The 24,517-nt window shown below is 51.7% G+C and overlaps 1 protein-coding gene across 1 annotated transcript; it reads left to right on the top strand.

Annotated features, from left to right (window-relative positions):
• Positions 1-803: 803 nt before the first annotated feature.
• Positions 804-24,148, top strand: ZNRF3 (zinc and ring finger 3). Its single transcript, XM_060682162.2, has 8 exons — positions 804-1,348; positions 11,519-11,644; positions 15,611-15,685; positions 16,606-16,737; positions 17,712-17,822; positions 18,248-18,415; positions 18,738-18,840; positions 19,028-24,148. The coding sequence occupies exons 1-8, from the start codon at positions 902-904 to the stop codon at positions 20,845-20,847; spliced, it is 2,982 nt and encodes a 993-aa protein (XP_060538145.2). The 5' UTR covers positions 804-901; the 3' UTR covers positions 20,848-24,148.
• Positions 24,149-24,517: the final 369 nt, after the last annotated feature.

Below are 24,517 nucleotides of genomic sequence, written 5' to 3'. Positions count from 1 at the left end.
CGGGCGTGAGCATACAGGGAACTGGGCAGGACATGAGGGCTACAGAGCCGTATCCGATACACAGCCTGAGCGGCTTTCCGCCGGCAGCTCTCATTTTTTAGCAACCAGCAGAGGAGCAGATGACTCGGGCAGCAAACCGAATTGGTGTAAGAGCACAAGCCGCCCGCAGCCCTTCCTTCCTCTCAACTTCCTTCGGGTTTGATGGCCAGTGCTCTTCTGGCGCCCGGAGGAGTCTGCGGGTCCCGGGCTGGGAGGAAGCAGACTTCCGCCTCCGGGGCCTTCGACCTCAGGAGGTCTGCAGCCCACCTTCCTGCCTGCTGGCCGGATAAGGGGTGCTGCGAGGGGCCGTTCCGGGAGCCTGCTGCTGCTGAGAGCTGCCCAGGGGGCCCGTCCCGCGCTGGGCAAACTGGTTAAGAAAGCCGGCCCGTCAGGGCAGCTCCATCCCCTTCTTGGCTCCCTGCCCCCCATTTTCTGATAATCCAAGTTTGCTTCACCCAAACCCTTGAAGCGGCTCCCCTTGAACGTCCGCGGGGCCGCACCCGTGTTCCTCTCGTGTTGTGGAAGAAGAACGGGAGTCTTCCTCCAACGCTGACGCTACTGCTCAGGACGGGGGTTGGGGACCACAGCTCTTTGGCAGGAGGAGGCGGGTAGCCGAAATCTGGCTTTCTAGCCAGCCACTCGGCCACCAGCTACAAGGTGGGCTTCCACCGCTGGATGCCCCTCACTTTGGAGGAGCCCTGCCTGGAGGCGTAACCCCCACGTTCACCCTTTTCGGGCTCCCCCAGCCCCGCCCAGACGAAGTCACCCGTCAGGTCCCGCGCTGCCCGGCCAGGAGGCGGCGGCGAGGCGGGCCGGGCCCGGCCGGAGGCGGGGACAGCCGCAGCCCCGTCACGTGGAGCGGATGAAAGGGACGCGGCGGCTGGGCCGGGAGGAGAAGGAGGAGGAGGGAGCTGCCGCCAGCCCGCCGCCCCGCCGCCGCCGCCGCCGCCGGGAGACAACGCTAGGCCGAGGCGGAGGCCGGGCAGAAGGAGAAGCCGCCCGGCGGCGCAGAGAGGCCCGGCGGCGCCCGCGACGCGATGCGCGACCCCGGCCGGGCGCCCCCCTCGCCACCGCTGCCCGGGGCCGGCGCGGGGGGCCCGCCGGCGCGATGAGGCCGGGCCCGGGGCCGCTGCTGGTGGTGGCGCTGGCGGCGGCGGCGGCGGCGGCGCTGGGCCGGGAGGCGGCCTTCGTGGAGGTGGTGCTCTTCGAGTCCAGCCCCGGCGGCGACTATACCACCTACACCACGGGGCTGCAGGGCCGCTTCTCCCGGGCCGGGGCCACGCTCAGCGCCGAGGGCGAGATCGTGCAGGTGAGCGGCGGCGGCGGCGGCGCAAAATGGCTCCGGGTGGGAAAGCGGCGGCGCCCCCTGAGCATCTGCAGAGCGCACGGGCCCGGGATCCGCGTGGCGCCCGGGCAGGAACGGCCGCTCCTCGGCCACCTCCCCGGCGCTTTCCGCCGACTTTCGTTTCGGGAGAAGGCGGCTCGCGGGCCGCCGAACATCACCCAGGCTGCCCGAGAGCAACGGTCCCGGCTCGCTCGGCCGCCCTCGGGGGTCTGGCCGGAGACCTGGAGCCTGATCTAGGAAGGCAGCGCCTCTTCGTGGACGGCATCGCGGGGTCTGCTGCTCCTCTTTAACCGCGGGTGGGCTGAAGAGGCCGCTTTGGGACACCCCCCCCCCGCCTTCGAGCCACGGGAGTCCAGAGCCAAGGAGATGGGGCCAGTGGGGCTGCAGAAATCCGAGGGCAGCCCGCGGGTGGCTGCTGCTGTGCTCGGGTAGCCATTCTGGCTGAACGTGGGTTTCGGGTCAAGGACCCAGGAGCTGCGTGTGTATTTGCGGGCTCCATTCCAGAAAAGCGAGCCCCGCAGATGCGCTGGGGACGGGCCAGGGTGGAAGCGTTGATGCGGCGATGGTTCCCGCACGGAGGTTTCCGAACGCTGATGGGCAGCATTTGCCCTCGCGTGATCGAGCTTTTCCCCTGCCAGTAAGAAACACGGGCTCTGCGCGCGTGTGTGTTGAAGGCAGGTCTGCAGAGGAAGGGCTTGGGGTGGAGGTCACTTCACAAGGGCTGCTCCAGCTTTGAGAGGTTCTGGATTAGGAAGAAGTGTTGCCCTGCAGTGTCCCCCGCAGAGCCCAGAGGCTGCCGGTTAAATTCTAACAATTTGCATGAAAAATGTGTAATCACCTTATTAAAACTAGTCTGCTACTGGTGAACCTTTTTTTTCATTTCCTCCTCCTCCTCCTCTGCTTATGGTGAATGCAGCTTCTAGGGGTGCTCAGCTCCCCCCCCCCTTTCGCTCTGCCTCAGATCAGAGGCTCACATGTTGAAGCCGGCAGTGCTAGAGGCTAGTTCCTATCTGTGTGACAGCATTTTTAATTTAACAGGACCAGCTTTGATCTTGCATATTTATAGGCAGCCTCAGATCACTCTAGCCTGTACTTCTTTATACTGTAACTGAAGTTCTTTCTTTCATCTTGAAGCCTTTGTGGATATGCTGTTTATTTTGGGCACTGTGGAAAATGGAAGCAGAGGCAGGAATGAAAATAAGGGAAAAGGCTTTCTCAAAACTATATATTCTCTGCAAGTGCAAACATGGCTGTGTTTGAATACAGTGGGGTACTGAGGCCTGAGATCAGCCCCTCTGACTTGTAGCAACATGGCTACCTGAATCTAATCTTGGATTTTTTGGAAGGCCCCTTGTTTTTCCCGCCAGGGGCTGGAGCTTTGGACTTGGTTCAGGAAGGGGCTGTGTGTTCCCTTCCCGAAGCTGATGTTTCTGGAGTTTCCCTGAGGCTGCACCAGTTGCAAGGCGAATGTTGGGGCTAACTAGGCCTGCTGTGAGGGCAGAGGCCTATCTGCTGCTGACACAGCCCAGGAGATGGAAGCTGCCCCCTTAAATAGGCATCAATACAAGGAAGGTGGCTGGCAGCACAGCAGAAGTCCTGGCTGCTCTAATTGAGGTGCCAGGGAAGAGATCCCTTCTGGGGTGGGGTAGGAGACGGGGCACCTTTTTCTGCTCTGAGAGGCTTAATTGGGAATTGGGAAGTCATCCATCTCTTTTCCCCAACAGTGGAGAAATGTGGAGAAAAATTAATTTCAGCTTTCCATTAGCTTCTTGTCATGGAGGGTTCCCTTAGCTAAGCCCAAATGTTGGTTTGTCTTTGGCTTAGTACATCTGGTGAACTCAACCATTGATGTTTGTAAGCCAGGATTTGTGGCTCAGGAAATCATAGAAACAACCCAGGGTAGCCTAGACTGTAGTCTTTCCCACTTTTTAACGGTGGGTCAGGTATCCTAGTGTCTTTTTCATTCTCCACATAAATGATATTTTTGGTCAGTACTACTGACGTACAGAGCAGAGCTCTGATCATCTGGAGTGCCAAAGAGGGTGGCTAACGATGCAGCTCCAAGATTGAAGTGGGGGGCTTTGCAGAGCAGGAGAGAATGAAAAAGTCTCTGCCCGACTTCTGGGAAGAGGGAAAGTGCCCAGGTGCCTCCTGCGAGTGGCACTGCAGATGTGGGGTGTAGGGTGCTGCCTCCCACCACCTTCACCCTCCTCCTGGCTGCTTGTCACCATTTCCATTGGTTCTGATGACAGAGCAGCTCGAATAGGCCTCCGAGGTTGATGTGTATGAGAGAAGGCAGCTCTTCAAGTTCTTGTGTGGCTATTGTCACAGTAGCGGCACGAGGTTCGCATTGGGGCTTGTGCTGATTCCGCAAGTGAGACAGATGGGCAATGCCTAGTAAGAGAACCAGCTGGGCGGTAGCGGTGAGGCAGACCTACTGTAACAGCATCTTTGCTGGAAGGTCCAGAGCACACATTGTGGAGCAGCTGTAATTGTAGAACACCTTGTCTGGGATTGTGTCCAAAGGCAGGGATTTCTACAATTCTTTACCTTGAATCTTTGAAGCCGATGCTGGATGCACTGTTGTTCCACACATTTGGGGGTGGCTGGGTGGCTGGGTAAGACTTGTTAAAATAAAGGGTTTCTTTGTGAAGTGGTAAGCAGCCTGAGAAACATGCACAGGGGTTCTGGGACGTCTGTGCCCAAAGTGGTGGTGTACGTGATGCCCGAACCTTACCCCACAGACACTTATGGCCATCTGATGGATGTGAACCTCCCAGGAGAGCTCAAGGGCATTTTCACTCCCTTCAGTAGCGGGCAGGAGAGGAGGGGAGTGTTACCCCTTTCACAAGGGTATCTGGTCCATGAGCTGCACAAAACTCTTAATTAAGCTGAGCCCTGACAGCATAGCTGTGGAATCTGTTTCCCTAATGGTGTGAACAGATTTGCAAATTCTGGGGCCAAGTGGTTTTGCCAGTGCGCTGGGGACAGAGGCATATTCTGGATTGGGACTATTTGAATTTTAACAGTTGTGTAGCCATAACAGCAACAACCATCAGTTTAGCTTCCAGATAATGGGAAGTAATACTAGTGGAAACAACTGTACCTATACTAATTGATAGAATTTGGTTATTATTCTTGCAATCCAATATTGCTTATTACTTTTATGTTTTAATGTCTCTAAAATCAGCTAGATTTCCCCCCAATTGAGGTGGGAGTAAATCATTGTAATAATAATAACAATAACAATAATTGGAGGAGGGAGAGGGGATGCTAGAGTTTAATTTTGCGTAAAATGTAAAATAAAACTATTTTAATAACAACAATAATTTCTGCTTTGATTAGACCAGACTTCAAGTTCTGGATGTCATGCTATAAAAAGAATTGGACAAACTGCCCCCAGTTCAGGGAAAGGCAGAGAAGAAGAGTAGGAGATTAGAATTAGTCCTGTGAAGGGAGACTGAAGGAGCTGGCCATGCTTAGCCCCTGGAAGAGAAGACGGAGGGGAAAATGCAGTGCGCTTCAAAGGGCCAAAAGGACATTACACTGAAAGAGACGATCCCTCGGCCCCAGAATGCAAGACAAGGAATTTCTGAGTACAGAGATAGTTGGTGAGAAGTGAGTCCTCTCAGCTCTCTACTTCTGTAAGCCAAGGAAGGACAGAACCTGTTGAGTGGTGTTCTTCTGGTGCCAGCTTTTGCCCTTAATTTTGCTCCTTGCACTGCCTGCTTCTGTTTTCCAGGAAGGCATCTTCTTCTTCCTGATGAGCTAATTCCTGGGCGATCTTCTGCTGTCAGCCTGGTCCTTGGAGTGTTGCCAGGGGAGGGTAGAGGGCTGCCTGTGTGGGGGCTGATGAGACCATAGTATATGATCCTTGGGCTTCCTCTGGATCACCAGCGCCAATTGGCCTCCCCTTGTCAAGGCAGAATCCTGCCCGAGCTCTTGCTTGTGTCCTCTCTGCCTTCCACGGTGCAAGTTAGTGTGGGGCACCATTTTGGTTTTGGACTGGAAGGGCTTGTCCCCACAGCCTCAAGATTAGCCTGACACACAGGGCTCTCCTGGCTTGCTCTGTGGGTTCCAGAACCATCACCAACCACCCATCGGATGGTGGCACAGCCAAAGGGCTCGGGCACAGCACCCACAGAGTGTTCTTGGAGCGGGTGCCTTCTCCGGACCTCTATCCAGCCTGACTATTTAGAGGGGTTTCTGCAGGAACCGAGTCTCACCTTAGTCACCCAGCTGAATTCCTCAAGCATCACACCAAGCTATCTTGAGCTTGGTGAGAGCGTGGGCAGTCAGCTTGGCTTTTCAGCCACACCAAGGGTGGCTCTTTGGAGGCTCCCCAGCTGCCTTCCTCTTTTCCTTCTCCCTAGCTAGTGTTGGCAGTGGTGGAAGATGCCTGCGTTCAAAGGGTTAACTCCTCCCTGTGCTTTGCAAGCAGCTGGCCCATTGCGCTCCTTGCTGGGCTGTACAAAAATACTCCTGCTTTGAAGTGTAGTCAGAGGTGGATAAGGGGAAAATCTGGACTGAACTGGCCTCCCGGCTGCCTCCACCCTTGGCCCTGGCTAATGTGATGGCAAGGCTGAGCCAGACGCTGCCGCCCCAAAGCAGCACAGCCAGCCACGGCTTATTTCCCCCTCTCTTCTTGTGTCTGAACTGACAGGGAAGTCCATTGGTGGGAGGGGGCAAGGCTCCTGCGGATGGAACAGCATGGAGTGCCTCTGGTAGTTTGGCCTGCTTGCCTCCTCTTCTGATGGGTGCAGGTCTCTGGGGAAGATCTGGCTTCTGCACTGATTCTTGATGATGTTTAGACCCCATGGCTTTGCTGGGAGAAGTGGCAGGGTCTCTTGTGGTGCAAGGGATGGCTTGGCCTGTCAGTGTACTTCCTCCTGGTCCTTCAAGCTTGTTGGCCTAACCCGACCTCCCCACTTGCTGGCATCATCCAGGCATCCGGAACTGAGCTTCTTCGGCTGGGGTACTGGGGCTTCCTCATGACTTGGCTCCTTCTTTTAACATCCAGACAGTGCTATTCCTTAGAACAATAGTGAGAAATTTCCAGTGAACCAAGTGTGGCCACTAGACTGTTGTTGGCTTCCATGAGTGACACTGGCTTTGTGGTTCTTTGTTGGAGAAGAACTGATTTTGAGGGCCAAGATTTTGGCAGTCCAGCAGTTCTTTTTTAGGTTTTACTCCAAGCTTCACCTCGTGGGTGAATTTCAGTAAGAGTTTGATTTGGACAATGGGCAGTTGGCTTGATTCAGAAGGTAACAAAAGCAAGTAATGGGTGGAACAGCAAAGTCTGGCCATTGGGCGCTCCATCCCCCTTGCTTGCTGGGGGTGGTTCTGGAGGGGTAAGAGGGTGTGTGTGTGTGTGTGCTGCGAATTGATCTACAGGGAGGGAGATTGCCCAGTTTCTGCCTCTGTTTGAAGCTCCCTTGGCAGAGGGAAGGGAGGAGTGGAGCCGGGAGCAGCGAAACTGTGGCTCAGGGCCGGCTCAGGCTCCTTTCAGCCACTGTGGGGAAGTCAGAGCAGCAACAGCAAATGGCTACCATCATCTGGGTCCATGTTGGAGAGATTAAAGCCCCTCTTGCCTCACCTCATCTGCCTTAAGTAGCTGAGAGTTTTACTTGTTCTAGTCCAGGATTTGGAGGTAATTTCTGCCTTCTTCCCCATGCAGACACCATTGCAACTCCACTTGCAGCTGGTCTTCCTCATTTTTCAGTAGCCGTCTCTGCCTGGAGATCGGAAGGGGGCGTCCTTGAAATCCTGAGCACGCGGGACAGAATTTGTAAGGCCTCCGATATGAGGAATGAGTGCAGAACGTATGGGACTGTGTGTGAAGAGCCTTGTGCTTAGCTCAAATAACGCCTTGTTTAAACTCCAAAGAATGGAAACATGTCAGTGATGCAAAGCTTAAAGCTCAAAGGCTCCTAAGTAGATTGTCCTATTAGAAAAGCTTGCTCATAGTTCAGTCTATGGCTCCTCAGTAATTCTGCAGTTTGTGTTTAAGTACTTATTTCCATTTAGTTCTTTGGGTCTGGTCCAGAGGTCCACTTTGCTTCACAAAGTGTGGGATTACAAATCCTGACGCCAGCATCTCTACGAGAGCGGTCGCTGTACAGGTCCTGCTTCAGCTACACCATCTTGAAAACAAATAGCTATTTTGTTTTATCACAAATAGGTTGCGTGTTGCTTTGATGCCCTTACCAAACTGAGTTTAAAGCACTGTGTGGCCTTACTTGCAGGGAGAAGGACCATTCTTGGTTCATTGGTTCAGTAGCTATTCTGGAAGTCTGGAGTCATCTGACCTGGAAAGCAAAGTACCCTGGATTACACACACACACACACACACACACACACACACACACACACACCCCACCGCCTCTCGAGGAAGATTCCCTGCACTTCCCACAGACTGGAATGCTGGGCTGGAAGTCCGCTTCTTCCTTCCCACCTTGGCTGGGGGGTGGGGGTGGGGCAGAGAAAGAGACCTGCCTGGTGAGGAGGTGTCTTCTGGCTACAGTTAGGCCATGAGTGTCCAAGCCTGGTGATGAGCTCCTGATTTGGCCCAGACTCGGCCAGCAGGAATGGGTGCTGTTGCTGCTGCTGCTCCTGGGTTCCGGGCCCCAAATGTACCCAAGGCAGAGGAGATGCTATCAGCTCTCCGCCCACTTCTTTGCCCTGGAGAAGGTTCAAAGCCGGCCGCCACTGCGGCCAAAGCCTTCAAAGCCAGGTAGGCCGAATGATACAGAGAGCGTTCCCTGATGCAATCACAGCAGCTTGTGAGACTGGTTTCTGGGTTTGGAAAGGGAGAGACAAAGACATCCTTGTTTGCTTTGAAGGGGGCAGGGGGGAGGGAGTACCTACCAGGCCCACGGAAGAAGCCTTTTCCTTCTGTGACCCTGGCTGTAACCCTGACTGGACCTGAAAGAGAACAATCTGGGCAGCATTCTGCCCTGAGTTTGCTTCTGGCTCACTTATGTCGGGGGAATCGCAGTCCTGGTTTCTAAGGTGAAGCAAGTTTGCCCCTAGAAATAAAGGTTTAAATGTCTTGATTTGGACCCTCAGCTCAAATTTGTGTCTCTTGCATCTTCTTGCTGTTGTGTTGGATGCTAGAATTGGGTGCTCTAGCTCCTTCCCCCCCCTCCCCCCGCATAACAGGACTCTTCCACCTGGCAAACTGCAGAATGGGGGGTGTCTGTTTGTGGAGAAGGGACATTGGCCAGGTCACAGCAAGTGTGCATGCTCTGGAATGCTACCAGGAGGGTTGTCCCGCCCTCCTGGTGGCATATAATTCAGTTTAATAATGGTTTGAACATATTTTGGCAGAATGTACAGAAAAATAATAACAAACATCTACCAGGCCATATCTCCAAGTGTTTGTTTCCTGTGCTAAAATTAAATTCTAGAATCTGTTTTAAAAAAACAAAACAGGTATTCAAGAACAAACTTTGTTGCAACCTGAGAAGCCCAGGTAACCTTTCCTTCCTTCCTGGACCCTGACTCTATCTTCTGTGCCATCAGTGGACTTTGGGGAACAAGGCTGTGGGGGCGTGGACAATGGTTGGGGGTGCCTATTCAGGGCGCTTTCCGGTCTTTTGCAGTCTGATCTGCAAAGACTTGCTTATCAAACAAGAAAGCAATTCCCCCCCACATCTTACATCTGGCATATTTGCCTGGAGGTATCACTGCCCAAAGGACAAGGTACTCTGGACCTAGATTTTGGCTGATGTCTAAGTTGCGTGTCCTTTCTGAAGGTACTTTAAGCTTTTAGGAATCTTGTGATCTTCAATTAAACCCTTTGATCTGTATATTTCAGGATGGCCTGTGGATTAATTGTACAGCGAGCCCTTTTCAGGGCAAATAACTCCTCTTTCTAACCGAATGTTTTTTTCTGACGGTTTAGACGTAGAGCAATATTCTCCATGACTGTTTCCTGATGGGCAGACAAAACTACTGTGATTGTACAGGGTGATATGGTGGGAATTAGAAGCATCTTGTCTAATGTTTTTGTTGGGAGAGGCGTAGGAAGGGGGTTAGCGGTAGGGCTGGTGAGATTGGGGAGGGGTGTGTGAGGGTACATGATAAATCTGTAAAGCAAGGGAAGGAAGGAATTGTCTGTCTGTCTCAGATCCAAAGCTCGAATCGAAAGTGACCGGTGGCCTTGGCTGGTTTGACTCTCCTTGTTTAATGCTGAGGACAGAGATGAGAACGGCTTTCAAGCCATTTCAGTTCTGCATTTCCCCCCTTTCCTTCAAATTATCCCTTAGGCAGAATTTATTGGAATTGGCTCAAAACCTATCTCCTAACTTAGCTTCAGTGGCTGACTGAAAAATAGATATGGAAAATATATTCATTTGAGCTGTTGAGTATTGATAGCTTTTGGAACTCAAATGTAGTTATTTCACGATTTCAATTTCAGAAGGGTTAGAGATCACTGTCCAGAGCAGGGTGTCATATGGGGACCCCCGGAGGTCCCTGAGGCTCTTTCAAGGGGTCTGCAAAGTCAAATAAATACATATTTTAAAATGTTTCAGTTTAATTTCTAAAACAATAAATGTTGATAGTTCTAGCTCACATAAACCAAAGCTCTTAGGGGTCCCCAGTCTACAAAATGATTGAGAATTGCTGGTCTAGAGATTAAAATCTTTGATTATCTCACTCTTTATGCAAAGCCACCTGCCAGTTAAATGGGCTGAAAGAATCATTGCAATTTAGGATTGGCGGCTGCATGTATAACCTGAATGCCAGATGGGAAAGAATAAATTTAGCAATCAAGGCCTTTGGTCTACTTCAGCTGGGTTGCTCTGATGACATCAAACTACTGTTTGAATGTGAAAAATTGCTTGGGGTACTCAAGAACCATCTCAAAAATTAGCTTTTTGCCAAGGAATGCGAATGAGAAGGGAAGTGCAACTAGAGAACAAAAGTTGTCTTCTAGCGATGCAGAGGAAACAGTCTGGAAGGGATGATAATCTGATACAAAGGGTCAAGGGAAAGGTAATTTGAATGTTTGTTGGCTACACACAAACACACCCCTGAAGAAACCAACCTGGTGGAGAAACCTCTCTGATTCAGTATATCCGTCTGGACGGACAGCCTGCTGTTAGCCACTGTAATCAAGGCTACTTTAGATAGCAAAGCAAAATTACAAGAAGGAAGGAAAAGAATTAGAGCTGTCCTTTCTGGAAATTAAGAAACAAAGGTGATCGATCTCAGTTATTGCTTTGCTTGCAAATATGGCAACAAGGATGTATAAGCAGAAACCGTCTAGAATTACATGTTCATTTATGTAAAAAGTAGATTGAGAATTAATTGGATTCAAAACAGCACAAGCTTGGAATCCCTGGCAGCAGCAGGTCTTACCAACTTGGAAATTCTTGTGGCAAGTGCCCAAATAGACAAGCCATCATTTTTGTATTCTATGTGTTTTATCTTGTGCCTGTTCACCGCCCTGAGTCCTTCGGGAGTAGGGCGGTATATAAATCAAATAAAATGAAAAAAAAAAATGAAAAAATCAGAGGAGAAGACAGGTTGCCTCTCACCCCAACCTCCAAGCACAGCTCTTCTTCTGCCTGCAACTTTGTCCCAAGGCACATAGTTTGGGATGCACCTTCTCCGAATGCCCAAAGTCAGTATCGTTCAAGAAATATAAAAAATCTAGGTTTTGCCTGTGCCTAGATTTCGTGAGGGGGAACTTACCATAGACTCCTAGGGCTGGAAGGGACCTTGGAGTCCTTCTAGCCCAACCCTCTGCCCAAGGCAGCAGGGGACCTTATTGCATCCCAAACAAATCTTTTCTTGAAAACCTCCAGCGATGGGGCATCCACAGCTCTGTGAGGCAAGCAGTTCCACTGATTAATCGTTCTGTTATATTTTCCTTTTACTTTGTGCGGGGGCTTCAAAATAGAGTCTTTGCAACAAACTCCTGAGTGGAAGCATGGATAATTCCCACTTGCTCCCTATTGGGGCCATTGGGGCCCTTCTGATGAAGAGTTCCACAAGGAAACAGACATCTTGCACAAGTTTTTCAGTCTTCATATGGGGCAGGAAAGCAGTGAGGTCACGAAGGAAAAGAGCCGCCAGTGGGATTTTGAGGTACATTTTCACAGAAGCTCTCTCCTCCTTTCTTAGATGCATCCATTGGGACTCTGCAACAACAATGATGAAGAAGACTTATATGAATACGGCTGGGTTGGAGTTGTGAAGTTGGAGCAGCCTGACCTGGAACCCAAACCCTGCCTCACTGTTCTGGGCAAGGTAAGGAGGGCAGAGAACTTTCCCTGCAGCAGGGTCCTGGCTGGGGGGAAAAAACCTGGTGTGATGGTTTGCAACTTGCTCCAGAACAGCTTTCTACTCTTTTTGACCCCGCAGCTTTTCTAGGGACTCAGTTCTGCACCAGTCACAACACGCCAAGTTTCAGCCTTGTAAAACCCATGCAAATTTGCCAGTGTTTAGGTGTCCTAGAATGTGTAATAGGATTCATAGGAAAATGGTAGAATATTTATTTCCCAAAAGTCAGCGAGCTAGTCTTGTTGCAGTAACGAGCAACCATTGTAGTTTATTTAACAAAGATGTGCAACATGACACAAAAATAACCTCCTGCTTAACAGAGGAATGCAAGTAGTTAGTTCAGTAGATTTTTGGGAAAGTATCTTGTTTGGTGGGAGGTTAGCCATTGACTAACATGTATTCTTGCCATAGTGGTGGAAAGATGCAGCTAGGCAAATTAGGCATACATTATGCGGCTTTACTAAGGGAGGCTTTTGAGACATTTCAGCAAACAAGAGAGAACGAATGTCTTCTTTCTGATGGTGCCGCATTAAATTGCCTGAGGATGACCCAAACTGCATGTCATTGACAAGAAATTGATGGGTGGGTGGGTGCAATCAAGGCAAGACGGTATACATTCAATATTTCTGCAATTTCATCCACTCCTTACCGAACCTTTTTAATTATTGCAAATTAGCAGCTGAGGAGAAGAGAGTCCCCAGTCCTCTCCAAAGTCTAGTTAATTGTTTAAATACAAATCTGCTTATGCGGTTGGGGGCAGAGTAACATTTCTGTTTGAATTGGTGTTTCAGAGGGGAGGCCAGGGTCGGAGCCTTCCTTTCCTGTAGGGCTTCCTCAGATATTGGTAAACTTGTTCCTTTGAACAACGTGTGCACATGATGATGAGCACGGCTCCCGTTGTCTTAATGCTGCCACTGGATCAGGAGCCAGGCAGGTTAATTCAAAAACATCTGGAAAGCAGCCCAGTCAGTGGTTTGACAGGGGTGTGCCAACCAAGGAAGAGAGAGGAGAATTTGGGGGCGGCGGCGGCGGGAAAGAGAAGCTATGCATGTCGTCCTTCAGCTGGGGCTGCAGATAGAGTGGTCCCAGAGATAGCAGGGCTGGGTAAAATCCAGTAGGTTCTGACAGGTTCTGGATAACCGGTAGCGGAAATTTTGGGCATTTCGGAGAACCAGTAGCAGAAATTTTGAGCAGTTTGGAGAACCGGCAAATACTATCTCTGGCTGGCCCAAGAATGGGGTGGGAATGGGGATTTTGCAGTATCCTTCCCCCAGGAATGGGGAGGGAATGGGGATTTTGCAGTATCCTTCCCTCGCCACGCCCATCAAGCAACATGCCCACCAAGCCACGCCCACAGAACCGGTAGTAAAAAAATATGGATTTCACCACTGGTCTGATTCGAGGCAGGGTTGATGATAGCATGACTCCTGACCAAAGGGGGGTGGGGTTTGTTTGGCCGAAAGGAAATCGGGAGATGCCAGTCCGGTTGCCTATGAATGGCAGAGCATTTGCCAGGTGGGTCTTTGATGGAGGAGGCGTTATCAGTCGGGAAGGGATGCGCTGCCCTCTTTGTATGCGGAGGTCTATTTTTCATAGTGGCCTCCTGAGCCCCCCCAGGAGGAGGTGAGCTTTAAGGCTGCAGGGTCTGTAAACAGGGCTGTAAGAAAACGAGTGGTGTTTCCTTCCTAGTGTTGAACACTGGACCAACACATCCCCAAACAAGGGCCTGGTCCTCTGAGGTAGCCTTTGTCCGAGCTGCTGCTCGGTCTGCAGGCTGGACCTTGTTGGCTCCGAGGAAGGGGCTGCCCTGCTGGGAGTCGTTCTCGAGCAATGGCTGGAATCTAAGTTGTCCTGCTGCGGAATGGCTCTTTGGCAAAGGAAGACCCCTAATTAGAGGCAAAGGCTTTCTGTTTTTGTTCTCCTTTAATCCTTACCCCGAGGCCCCTGTGTTGCGGCCCTGCCTGTGCTTGTGCGGAAAGAAGGCTCCAGTTGTGCTTTGTAATAAGACCTCTTCACAGTGAATCAACATGCTAATGTCAGATCTGGGTTGCCTCGACCTGTCCTGGGAGCTTCAAGAACGCCGGCTGCTGTAAAAGCCGGATCGATGCCCTTGCTCTACTCTGTGGCTGTTTCCTTAAGAAACCTCCTCTTTTGCATCTAGCTGAGGAATGGGCCAGAGGCCTCATGCTTTGCTGACCAGGAAAGAGGGGACCCAGCAGGGAAAGGAGCACGTGGCGCCCTTTGGCTAGCCACCCCAGCAAAGACTCTCCCACAACCCACTCCATTCCCGAAACAGAAGCTGTTCCACCTCACATAGTTTCGATGGATCAGGAGCGAAAGAAAATACATTTAGTCAGACAGAGTCATTAACAGAATTCCCTTGGGAGCAGCCCAGGTGTGTTTGGCTTGGAAAAAAGGAAATAGTTATTTCCCCCCATAGACACAGCACTGAGTGACGAGCGCTCAAGCACGGGAACTGCTGCATGGGAATCGCCTTTGGTATCTGCCACCGGGAGGGGGGCGGTCCCGTCCCCCCCCCAGCATCCCTCCTGGTGTTCCACTTACAGCTCTGCTTCTATAATTTAAGCCACCACCGCACACCTGCTCTTGAGCACCCCAGTCTTACTTGTGGGGTTCCCCTTTTCTCTTGATTTAAAGCTCCCCGCCCCAAGATTCTCTTAATCTAGCCAAGGAACTGGGGGAGGGGAGGTTCAGGGAGTGGGGTCCAAATGCCTCAGAGTACCAGCAAGGTTTGCTTCAAGGAAGACTCTTCGGAGGACATCTTGGGCTGTGGAAGACCTCGGTACAGAGGCAGAGAAGGAGGGTTTAGAGGATTAAGAAGAGATTGGACAGCCATTTTTCCGGAATGGCCTAGGACCTCCAAGTTCCCTTCTAACTCTGTGGTTCTGCTATTCTGCTTTATGGCTTGAATTTTCTTGTTTGGGGAGGGGGAGCTTCTTTCCCTCTGGGGGGGGGGAACGAGGGGAAGGAGGTGCGGGGAAGCTGCCTCCTGCTCTGGTATGTTTGTGGCTTGGCCGCTTTGATCTCCTGCCAGGGAAACCTGGAAGGTCAGGCCAAGCTGCAGCTAAGCTCCGGAGACCGGAGAGCCGGGGAATGCTGGAGCGGAGCCCCACCCACCAGACTGTTGCCTGTGTGTCACTTCCTGAACCAGGCAGTAAGAAAGTCCATGCGCTGCCCCCTTAGAGGGCAGGATCAGAGAAAGCCAAGAAGCAGTCGGAATTGGACAGGGCTCGCCAAGGACTTTCTGGAACTTTCCCCCTCCCACCATCTGCAACTACAACACCCAGTGGCTCAGCACCCTTTGAAGCAGGCAGAGTGTCGAAAAGCTGGGCCTCTTCAGCAACAGACAAAATGCTGGGTGGCCTTCAGAGGGGCCTCGGGTGGCAGCTAGGGTCTGCAGCATTGAATGAGACTCACTGCAGATCAGAGCTGGAGGTGGGGAGGCTAGAATCTGGCTCAGGATCCAAGTGGGATGGGAGGCCTTTTAGTCTCCAAGCGATGTGCTGGCCGTCTTTGTCCGCAGTGTATGGCCCTGCTCGTGAACTCTCCTGGTCAGGGTAAGACGGCTCTTCTTTTCCTGGGGGGGCTCTTGGTCGCCACCCCCACTTCCCAAATTACCAGAAGAGGAAAAAAGCAAGGAAGTCTCCCTTGGCTCAAGGTTGCATTCTAGTGACCATATGTGGCAACAGGCAAAGAATGTTTGCAGGGAGTGTGTGCTGGTGGGGAAGGAGCTGTGAAGAGTCTATGCTTTTGGGGGCATTTCATTACTTCTGATGCGCCCCCCTTCTCACTGAATCCTTTTCTTCCCCCCTCCTAGCCTTTATGTTGTGAGGGGGGAGGGGGGGAAGGAAGGAAGGAGAGAGGAAACAGACAGGGAGCTGATCTTAGGCCCCATCTCCCTCTTCTTTATAGGCCAAGCGAGCAGTTCAAAGAGGAGCCACAGCTGTCATTTTTGATGTGTCCGAAAACCCAGATGCCATTGATCAGGTATGCATCATGCCTCACTCTCTGTATGAGCATGGGTCAGTATAAATTGTTCTTTCAGTATATCTAGCAGCGGATACAGGAAAATCAACACCTTAACCATCAGAAGCAGTAATGAAAAATACTCGGTAAAGATTTTTTTTTTTTAATTTATATGCCGCCCTTCTCTGGAGACGCAGGGCAGCTTACAAGGCGTTAAGCAATAGCCTTCATACTTTTGTATATTTTATACAAAGTCAGCTTATTGCCCCCACAAACCAGGTCCTCATTTTACCTACCTTAGAAAGGATGGAAGGCTGAGTCAACCTTGAGCCTGGTGAGAATTGAACTCGCAATAATTGCAGGCAGCTGGAAGCTAAATACTACCTTTTACAGTAGCATTAGTCTGCTGCGCCACTCAGGCTCCTTTTGTTGTGTCCACTTGAGTAAAAAACCCTAAATAACAAGAGCTTGCTTTGGCCTGTACAGTAGAATTGGGGCTCCATAAAATGGTTGCTGACCCAGTGGAAACCTGTTGTCTGTCCCCCTGTCCCCCCACCCAAATCCTCATGAACTTTGGAAGGAGGGAGAGCAGCTGCCAGCCAGCCATGTCTGCAGGGTTGCATGGCCAGGCACCTCTGTTCAGACACCTGTGCCTGAGATTTCCTGCTGCTGGGCCATAAGGAGTGGTTTGAATTGGTCCACTGGTCCACTTGGATCACCCCTGATGGCACTGACCTCTCAGGAGTCCAGTTTTGTTTTTCATACCAATTGCAGCTCTTGGCTTATCTCCAAAGGCAGTCCCAGGCAGTCCCAAAGGCTCTGCAGATTGGGTGGGGGTGGGGAGTGAGGGTAGAGACTGGGTCTCCTTTGAGTTCCTGCCCAGCAGAAAGACGGGGGGGACGGGGACGACAAAGGCATTCATGGTGTCTCCTTTCTTGCAGCTAAACCAGGGCTTGGAGGACCCACTGAAAAGACCAGTTGTTTATGTGAAAGGGGCAGATGCAGTCAAGCTGATGAACATTGTTAACAAACAGAAAGTGGCGCGGGCCAGAATCCAGCACCGTCCACCACCAGTAAGTCCTCAGGGCAGGGCAGGGCCGGTTAAGTGACCAGACTACCTTTAAGTTTCCACATCCAGGTTGTGGTCATAGCCTCCTCTATTTGTTGGGGGGAGGGGTTCCGATAGGTCATTTGATGGCCTCCAGCTGTCAGTTCTAGCTCCTCTGATAGGCTCTGAGTCCCCCTGGACTTTCTGGCCTCCGGCCTAGTGGAACGTTTCTTCAAAGAGTATTTTCTCCCCGAGTGCCATTAAGGCACTAGTCAGATCATGGTGCTTTTAAGAAAATCCAAAGAGAATCCAGACAGTGATCAACAATCACTCACCGTGGCAAAGGGAAGAGTTAGAACGTCTCTTGATTCCCAAAGGAGGCTGTGATCGCTCTAAAGCCAGCAGAAGTGGTCAAGGGAGGTTTGATTTTTACCAGATTTTGAGGGTCAATGGACCTACGGGGTCGGGTGGGTGAACAGAGGACTTACCAAATCTTACGATGGTGGCTATTCAAAAAGGTGGTCAACCAAACCGCCTGCTCTGTCTTTGATGGAGAAAAGAGCAGCTAAAATGGAGGAGGACTAACTACAAACGGAGATGTGTTTTCAAACCTCCGCCCAGAGGAGGAACTCAGCCAGTTAGTAGTAAGATTTTGGAATGCCTCATTCCCTTTCAGAAGGCACATCTCTTTGGCCTGGCGTTGGATGGGTTGTCCGGCACCATCTCTAAGGTCGTTTCTGCTCTGGTCTAGGGCTGCAGCAGTCCTATAGGTTGAGCTTCTGCCCAGGACTCATTTACCCATAGCGTTTTTGTACTTGTTGTTTGTGAGAAGCGTTGACATCTGGGGAAGCCAGCTTTGCTGTGAGAGGTGATTAGCTGAGCAATCTCTGGGCACGAGATAGTTCTAGCTCTAGTTGCAGGTAACCAATTCAGAAATCTGAGGCAGGAAATCTAATCCGCCTTTTTTATCTGCTGCTTCCTCCACCCTCGGTTCTAAAGCAACCCACCGAATACTTTGACATGGGGATTTTCCTTGCCTTTTTTGTGGTGGTCTCTCTGGTTTGCCTGGTTCTTCTCATCAAGATCAAACTGAAGCAGCGTCGCAGCCAGGTAAGAGCCAGACAGACCTCTTCAACCTGGTCTTTTTCTTTTCTTTTTCCTCTGCCTCTCCTTCTCCCTTCGGTGCCACCTGAAATCTCAGCTGGAGGTTTCGCGGCAGCGTTACATGCTCTCCTAAGCAGCAGTCCTACAGGATGGCCTTGAATATTTGGGGCTGGACCATTAGCTCCAGGCAACCTGGAAAACGTAATGAGTTATGGAAGTTGTAGCCTGAAACGTCTGCAGGGCACCAACTAGGAAAAGCTGTCGCTTCACTAGCCGATTCCAGCCAGGAATAGCCTCCTTTCTCTTCCTTGCTGGAATGCGACCGAGAATTGGCCACCTGAGTCAGGCTGGCCTGGCTGCCCTCTGATCCTGAGGCTAAGAATCACTGCCGCTGGCCATCGGCAGCCTCACCAGGGTGTCTCCTGTTGCAGAGCTCCATGAATAGGCTGGCTGTGCAGGCGCTGGAAAAGATGGAGACTCGGAAGTTCACGTCCAAGCTGAAGACGCCCTGCGAAGGCAGCTGCGGTGCCCTGGACACTCTCAGCAGTGGGTCCACCTCGGACTGCGCCATTTGCCTGGAGAAGTACATGGATGGGGAGGTGAGGCACTAGAGGAGGCCAATCAGTACAAATGGTTTTAGCTTTTTCTGAATTTCTGAATGGCTTGGGCAAGATCAGTTAGGTAAGGTGGCTTGTGCCCCGGCTCCATCGGGTGAGACTCTCTCCCGTGAGGGATCGCCACAAGCAGAGCTGCCTGGGTATGAGGAGAGGCCTCGCCCATTCCCCCATCTCTTTGGGCACCTTCCTCTCACCCGGGCAAGCGAAGCAGTGTAGTTTTGGCCAGCACTTCCCTGGCAAGCTCACAGCAAGCTGCGTGAGGAAACCAGGCAGGAGCCTTTCAGCTGTGATGTTACTTCTGCAGGAGCTGCGCGTGATTCCCTGCACCCACCGGTTCCACAGGAAGTGCGTGGATCCTTGGCTTCTGCAGCATCACACCTGCCCCCACTGCCGTCACAACATCATTGGTGAGTTGCTGGAGCTTCCCTCGGTCATGTCCTTGAAGGAAAGGGCAATGTTCAGAACTGCCAAAGGCTCATCCCCCTGCCAGGGGGTAGATTCTTCTGGCTGGCAGGCAGTATTTGCCTCGGGGGAACTGCAGTTGACTCTCTCCAAGTTCAGTTGAACCCCCTCCTCCTCCTCTTTTACATGCAGAGCAAAAGAAGGGAAACTCCAGCCTGGTGTGTGAGGAGATGGCCAACCAGTTACACAGCCGGCAGCAGCAGCAGCAGCAGCAGCGTGTGATCCTGCCTGTCCACTTCCCTGGCCGAGCACACAGAGGGGGTCACGTCACTGCCTACCCCACGCACACCAGCATGGACCCCCACGGAAATCCCATCACTGTCTTGACGGTCGATCGGCATGGAGAGACTCCAGCCTTCTTCCGGAGCTACCCGCCCATTCTACACCTGGAGCCCCACCCTGGCACAGTCGAGCGCAAGTCCTGCCCAATGCCTCACCCTTTCCAGAGGCCGAAGTTCAGCGGGGACCCTTTCTCCAAGCCGGATTGCTTCTCCCAGTACGAGACTATGTTTCAGCATTACTATTTCCAAGGCCTTAGCTACCCTGAGCCACCACAGAGCGGTCAGTTCCCTCTCCATGTGGCTGCCAAGGGCCCCTCCCGTGCCTTCCAGCCTTTCGGCAGCCACAGGCTCTTCCCCCCTGCGGTCCACATCGCCCCTTCCGCCCAGCCAGAGAGCGGCAGCGCTTCCGGCTTTGGCTGCTACCATGGCCACCGTTCAGTCTGCAGCGGCTACCTGGCCGATGGCCCCGGTAGTGACAGCAGCAGCAGTGGCCGCTCAGCCCGGTGCCACTGCTCCTCCAGTGACTCCATGGTGGACTGCACAGAGGTCAGCAACCAGGGGATTTACGGGAGCTGCTCCACCTTCCGCAGCTCACTGAGCAGTGACTACGACCCCTACATCTATCGCAGCAAAAGCCCCTGCCGGGGCGGGGAAAAAAGCAGGGTCCTCCGTGGGGAGGTGATGCTTCTGGAAGGTTCTTCTGCGCTGCACCCGGTGGCAGACAAGAGCCAGTCTGAGCCAGCTGCCGCAGCAGGGGACCAACTGTCTGACTGCAGCCTTGAAATGAATTGCAGCAGCAGCAGCAGCAGCAGCAGCAGCAGCAGCAGCAGCAGCCGCTCTTCGCTGGAGCAGAAGGAACTTGCCTGCACCCTGTCTGAGCGAGGAGGCCCCCGAGCACCCCCCGAGACCACTGGAGAGACCAGTCAGACTGGGAGGGAGCTTTGTGAGCGAGCATGTGGCTGCTGCTTGGAGGTACATGCTGCCCCACGGGAATTGCCAAGTAGGGCAGCCGGTGGCAGCAGCAGCACGCTGCTTCAGGGCATGCCACTTTGGACAGGGGGTGGCTCTTTGCGGGAGCCCAAGACAAGGAGAAGTCAGGGCGTGGTCAGCGTTAGGATACAGGGGGTCCCTCATGAAAGGTTGCCCTGTTGCTTCTACGAAGAGCAGCGGGTGGCCAGCAGTGGCCCCATCTGGCCAGACCGTTACACGGAAGACTGTGCAGTGAATGTTCGGTATGTGTGTGCGGAGGACCCCTTGCCAGCCTGCTATCCGGGCCTGCATGAGGCGGGCCAGTGCGTTGCCATCATTCCCGAAGTCCGGGACTCAGAGCTGGCCCTGCCGGTAGATTGCCACAGTGGCAGCAGCCCTTGGGAGGGGCCGTGTGGAACGGCAGCCCCCAGCAAGGCCCAGGGAGCGCCCGTGAAGGCATTTTGCGAGCAAGGAGAGATATGGCAAGAAGGGTCACACCCGCCCATGGCGGGCTTCCCGCTGGAGGAGTCCTGCGGGTTCTTTTCCAGCCCTCCGCAAGGTTGTTTGGAGGCCATGGCCGCTGGAGAAGGCCCTCAAACTTTGGGTAAGTTAGCAGCGCCATCTTGGCTGGAGGCGGGGTGGGTGAGCCAGGGAGGGAAGGGTGGCGCCTTTGTTCGGCCAAGCTGGCCAAATGCCTCCTGAGTACTGCAGGGGGCCAATCCAAGCTCATTTTGGCCACATTCAGGCTCCCTTGAGCCTCAAAGCAGTATCGGCCATAGCGGAGATGACCCCGGAGAGCAGTCGCTCGCTGGACCGGCACAAGATCTGAGCTCTGACCCGAAGGGGCTAGGACAGGGGTGCTTGGACAAGATTCAGGAACAGTTTCGTTTTTTCAGGCTGCTGTTCCCCAGGGCGGTATCAGGCTGGGAACTAATAAGAAAAGGACGGTCTTGAGGCAGCTGTGTTTCTGCTGGACATCAAAGCCTTCTATCGCTTGTGTTCACACACGACAGGAGCGGCCCCAAAAAACCGGGGCTACGTGCCCCTGCCTGCGGTACAGGGCATCCTTGGCAGAGCCCAGCATCCTTTCCTGCCGTAGCCTGGGGACAAGAGGCCAAGTTATGCAGCCTGGTGCCCTCCTTCAGTGCCTGCCTTAGAAAAGAAATAAACGGAGTCCGAGGGGGGGAGGCCACCCGCCCCTCCGTGTGAGAATGCAGAGCTCTCCTTAAGCCTGACTGCGATGGGTGGGAATAGGCCCGAGCAGAGGCCTAGTTGCAACAGTGCCTTCCGCCTGCCCCAATGCTGCGGTTGCTGTGGGTTCTGCCCGAGCCCCCACCCCCAACTGCACTCGCCAGTCCACTCGCCAGACTGCTCTGGGTCGAGATCTTCAGCAGAGGTTCCTCCCAGTCACCCCCGGGGTACAAGTTGCCGCTTCCTTCCCCTTCTTAATAGTTTCCTATGGAAACAGTCCTTCTGGCTGCTGCAGCCACAGCCACGTGGTTCCCTACGGCCTCCTGCCCTCTGCGTGGCTGAGACCACGACCGTTGCCACGTTCGGCATCTGGGATGCTGTTCCTGTTCCTCTGTGTGCCTGGCTGGAGAGTTGGGTGGAGGGCTTTTTTGTTTAAAACAGACGGTGCCTGGATTCACCCACCCACCCCTCACCCCTCGGGTGTAATTTGTTAACGAGTCAGGATGAGCAAAGGTACTTACTAAACTTTTCTTTTTCTGCCCAGTTTATGAGAAAGGGGATTTCTTAATTATTAGTTTATTGTACTAGAGTGACATGATGAAATTCCTTCTCATTCTAACAGTGCGTACTTGTGACCATGTTGATATTGTGCGTTTTTGGCAGCCCTGCTCTTGGCGGCTTCTGATTACGCGGAGGCCAGTTAAGAGTAGGTAGCCTCAAGCAGGAAGCCCTCCTGCCCCACCTTTCTTAAGGCTGCTCTTACTACTTCAGAAATCTTTCTTCTCATCGCCAATATGTAAAATATGTTTTACTTTTATTTCTGCTTCCCTTTCTGGTTATTTACTTTTGTGACAGTAGTTTTCATCTCTTCCACTTCTATCGTAAGTGTTTTCCAAAGTATTTCCTAAAGCTTCTGCCCGGTTTAAGTTTTCTCCCAAGTCCTACATAAAATATTGTAGCGGTTGCATTTATGTAGCATTTATGGTTACGGGCATGAAATACCTTCCAGCAGGTGACGCCATCTCTGAGCAGCATCTCCAGAAGTGAGCGCCTAGGCCCGAAACGGCCAGATTCTTAAGATCCACCCAGTTGCCTTGTTACTATATCAAAATCGGCTGCTTCAGTTGAGGTTCTCAGATGTGTTTTCCAATCCCCCTTGGCTGGAGAATGGAGTGTTAACTCACCCGGCGGAGCCCTGCATCTGAATTTGCTCTAAGTTGGTGTTCTCTTGTGCAGTTCCTGCTTAGGTTTGCAACTGGAGCTGGGGGGGGGGGAGGGATTCCTAGATGCTAACCAGCTTTTTCTGGCACAGCTGGTATTTGTCAATCCTAATGGTCTCCCCCCTCCCCCACTCAGGTTTAGTAGCCAGCCCTTACTACTTTAGTGCCTTCTCCTATCCTTGGTCCTACCACCACACATTTTTTAAGCAGCCCCCTCCCCCCCAAAGGTCAGTGCCTGGTCTTTGTAGATTCCTGGGGGAGAAGCTTTTACACGGTTGCAAGTCATAGCTGGCTTCCTGGATCCAGTGAAGAGCGGCGATGGGCCGGGGAGGCAAAGTCTTCCAATTCCTGTTTCAAGGCTTTGGGGATTGAAGATAGAAATAAGAGCAATTCACCTCCCAAATGTTTCCAATCCCCATTTCTTTCTTCATTTTTCATTTCTGAAAATAAATACATTACCGCAATGCTGCCATTTTGCAGCTTAACGTTGGGGACACAGTTTCGTGGCATCGCAGTCCTCCCGTATACGTATGTGGGCTGCAGTCTCCGAATTGCTGACTAGGATTGGTGCATATTCAGTAAGGATGCTGGCATTTTCTAGTCCTTCCGGCTGACTTACATGTTAATTCTTATCCTATACCCGGTATGGTAGCCTATACCAAGAGCTGTGCTTTTTGGGGGGTTTGTGTGTGTGTGTCTGCATGGTTAATTCTATCCAGACCTAAAGCTATACAGCAACACAGGCCTCGCTGTTGAAGCAGACATGCCGCCTTTCCCCCCCAATCTTCCAAAATCTTTGCACAGATGCAGAGATGACACTCAAAGGAGTACAGAGAACCTCCCTGCCCTTCTGGATGACTGGATGACCAGCCCTAACCTTGCCCTAACCGCCTGGTTGATAAGCATCCCTGAAAGCAAAGTACGCTATTGGCAGAAGTCGGAGCTTCTTCGACACAACGTCCTTCGGCCGATGAAAACCAACTGACCCCCTGCCCACATCCCCAAAATTCTTTGTGTGTTCATTTTCTATCTTTTATAGAAAAAGTAGTTTCCTGCTGCAGGATTGGGCATCCCTTCATGACAAATTTTTATAACGGTCAGTACAATATATGTTTTTATTCTAAAAGGCCTTTTTATCAAAGTAATTATCGCCACTATGATGGGCTTGCGAGGCACTATTTTCAAATGTTTTTTTTTAAGAAAATGAGGTATCCGTAGCACTTAAACTGTTTTGTATAAAATGTACTGTAAAGGTTTGTAAGATGGTTAAAGGGCTCTTCTCCATTACCAGTTGTATTGTTTTTAACGGTAGAAAACAACTTGTTTCTATTCTGTATGTATAGCAGCACATTTCATTTATGGAAAGATGTTCTCAGAATATTTATTTACTAATATATTTATCTTAAGCCATGTCTTATTTGAGTGTGTAATGTTATAAATAAAGAAAAATCGGGAATCACTAACAGAAAGCAATGTAAATACAGATTTCACAATGTTTGCTGACCAAAAAGTGATTTTAAATCAAATCGTAACTGCAGTTTTGTAACGAAATGTACAAATGTCTGTTTAAAAACAAAACCTTTTAAAAAGTTGACTGTCTAGCTTGATGTCTTTTCTGAACACCGGCGGGGAGAAGCCCAACTGCCGCGCTGTCCAGCAAGCGGAGGAGCCCGTATCCCGTCTCGGGGTGGATCCCGTCAGGAGTAAAATCTCAACTCCAAAGTTGTTGGAATACAAAACAATTTTATCGAAGTATTTGCAAAGGCTAGTGGATCTTAATACACACAGATAAGACACCACACCGGTTACAGATCTCGGCATATTTTATACATACCTATCACCGCCGAAGCTATACGCTAGTCTACATTATAAAAAATTACGACTTCTTATAAGGCCTGGAGGAACATTGTCCACGGGGTCACGATGGGTCGGACACGACTTCGCAACCAACAACAACAACA

Source organism: Pantherophis guttatus, chromosome 17 (assembly GCF_059756535.1).
Source record: "Pantherophis guttatus breed Tessera chromosome 17, ASM5975653v1, whole genome shotgun sequence".
Classification (NCBI taxonomy): domain Eukaryota; kingdom Metazoa; phylum Chordata; class Lepidosauria; order Squamata; family Colubridae; genus Pantherophis; species Pantherophis guttatus.
Note: the sequence above shows the minus strand (reverse complement) of the source record. Positions and strands in the feature narration are given on the sequence as shown.